Source organism: Etheostoma cragini, unplaced genomic scaffold (assembly GCF_013103735.1).
Source record: "Etheostoma cragini isolate CJK2018 unplaced genomic scaffold, CSU_Ecrag_1.0 ScbMSFa_1523, whole genome shotgun sequence".
In the NCBI taxonomy this organism is placed as follows: domain Eukaryota; kingdom Metazoa; phylum Chordata; class Actinopteri; order Perciformes; family Percidae; genus Etheostoma; species Etheostoma cragini.
The window spans coordinates 228,804-230,904 of record NW_023265587.1 but is presented as its reverse complement, the minus strand read 5'-3'; the positions used below and the strand labels follow the sequence as shown (position 1 = coordinate 230,904).

Sequence of the window (2,101 nt, the reverse complement as noted above, 5' to 3'; positions counted from 1 at the left end):
GTGTGTGTGTGTGTGTGTGTGTGTGTGTGTGTGTAACTTGTGTCAGAGAGTAGGGGGACCAGACCAGTCCCCGGTTTTGGTGACCTGTCCCCGGCTGGATCTGTCCCAGGAAATGTCCCCGGTTTTCACTGTGACTGACAGACCCGAAAGTGGAATGAAAGAAAGAAAATACTGACAAAAACGGAGCCAATAGTCGCTCCAGACAAGCTCAGAGAGGTGTTAGAAAGCCGTATTTTACGATGCTAAATCCCTGATTATTTACATGGAGTCTGGTGGGTTTAGCAAACGCCATTTTGCGGACTTTTATGTTGTAAAAAAGGATCTTAATCTTTAACAGAAAGTTCGACCTCCTTAGAAATCCTTTCCATAATGTTGGGGGAAACAGCTGTGGGTCTTGGTCTAGGTCTAGTGTCTAGTGTCCGTAGTTGCCCTTTAATCCGGCTGCCAGCGCTGCTTTGCTTTCCAAAGCAGAATGCAAATGACAGACGAGGAGGTTTAATGTTGGTCTACACGTCTGTCCTCCCGCAGAGACCGTTTACCTGTTTGGGGGCTGGGACGGCACGCAGGACCTTGCTGACTTCTGGGCCTACAGTGTTCAGGAAAACCAGTGGGCCTGCATCTCCAGAGACACCGAGAAAGAAGTGAGTGGGCTCACATGTAGAGCTGTACAAATCCCAAATTTTACCACCAAAGTCACGACGCAGTTTTCTCTTTCAGTCACATTTTTTTAAACTATTCATTAACCCTCTGAGGACAAAAGATGCTCCGGCAAGTCCAAGCAATATTTAACAACACTCCTACTCAAAAAGCGATGTTACAAAATTTCATCACTACTTTTGTGAACTCCTTTCAAGCATCAAATCAATTGAGTGTAGGTACATTTGAGGAATATTTCTTCTTTAGGACAAAATTATCCAGTGACACATTGCTCTGGAACAATTTGGGACGTCCATCCATCCATCCATCCATCTTCATCAGCTTATCCGGTATCGGGTCGCGGGGGCAGCAGCTCCAGTAGAGGACCCCAAACTTCCCTTTCTGACTTCCCTTCCCTCACTGACGTCCCCATGTTTTTACCACTTCAGTTAAATCTTATTTATAGTATCAAATCATAACAAGAGTTATGTCTAGACATTTTACAGATAGAGTAGGTCCAGACCCCTCTCTAGAATTTACAAAGACCCTACAATTCCAAGAATTTCCCCAAGATCAAGAATTTAGGGAGACAAGGAAAAACTTCCTTTTAAGGCAGAGACCTTGAGTGCTGAGGAAAACTTGGTGCCGGTTGTTGGTGTGATGAACAGTGGCAATAATAGTCATAATAAAGATAATGGAACTATGACTAGAAATAGTGGTTGTAGTAGTTGATGGCGTAGCAGGGCACTGCTGGGTGTAGCAGTGTGCAATATTCTTTGCCCCCACCGTGGTCATGCCAAGACCCGCCCTTCTATAGCCGCTATTGGCCAGGTGTCCAAGGTAACGTGATCTGATTTGTTAAGGTCCTATCCACTTACCAATCAGCTATCCTAACCTTAACCACTCAAGGTCAAATGCCTAACCCTAACCAATCGACCACTGGTGGGATTTGTAATTTTGCCTGCAGGGCACAGCAGGACGTAGCAGTACGAAAAAGGGGATAGCAGAACGTAACAGGGCATATCAGGACGTAGCAGTACGAAAAAGGGGATAGCAGGACGTAACAGGGCATAGCAGGACGTAGCAGTACGAAAAAGGGGATAGCAGGACGTAGCAGGGCGTAGCAGGACGTAGCAGGACGTAACAGGACATAGCAGGATGTAGCAGGACGAAACAGCGCTTAGCAGGACGTAACAGGGCCTAGCAGGATGTAGCATGACGAAACAGGGCTTAGCAGGACGTAACAGGACATAGCAGGATGTAGCAGGACGAAACAGGGCATAGTAGGACGTAACAGGGCATAGCAGGACGTAACAGGGCCTAGCAGGATGTAGCATGACGAAACAGCGCTTAGCAGGACGTAACAGGGCCTAGCAGGATGTAGCATGACGTAACAGGGCTTAGCAGGACGTAACAGGGCATAGCAGGACGTAACAGGGCTTAGCGGGACGTAACAGGGCCTAGC

At 47.2% G+C, this 2,101-nt stretch overlaps 1 protein-coding gene across 1 annotated transcript in view; it reads left to right on the top strand.

Annotated features, from left to right (window-relative positions):
• The window catches only part of mkln1 (muskelin 1, intracellular mediator containing kelch motifs), a 39,294-nt gene that overhangs the window by 28,474 nt on the left and 8,719 nt on the right, over nt 1-2,101 (top strand). Inside the window, exon 7 of the mRNA XM_034865353.1 lies at nt 486-641. Within this exon, the coding sequence (XP_034721244.1) occupies nt 486-641 (156 nt within the window). The remainder of the gene's footprint in view (nt 1-485; nt 642-2,101) is intronic.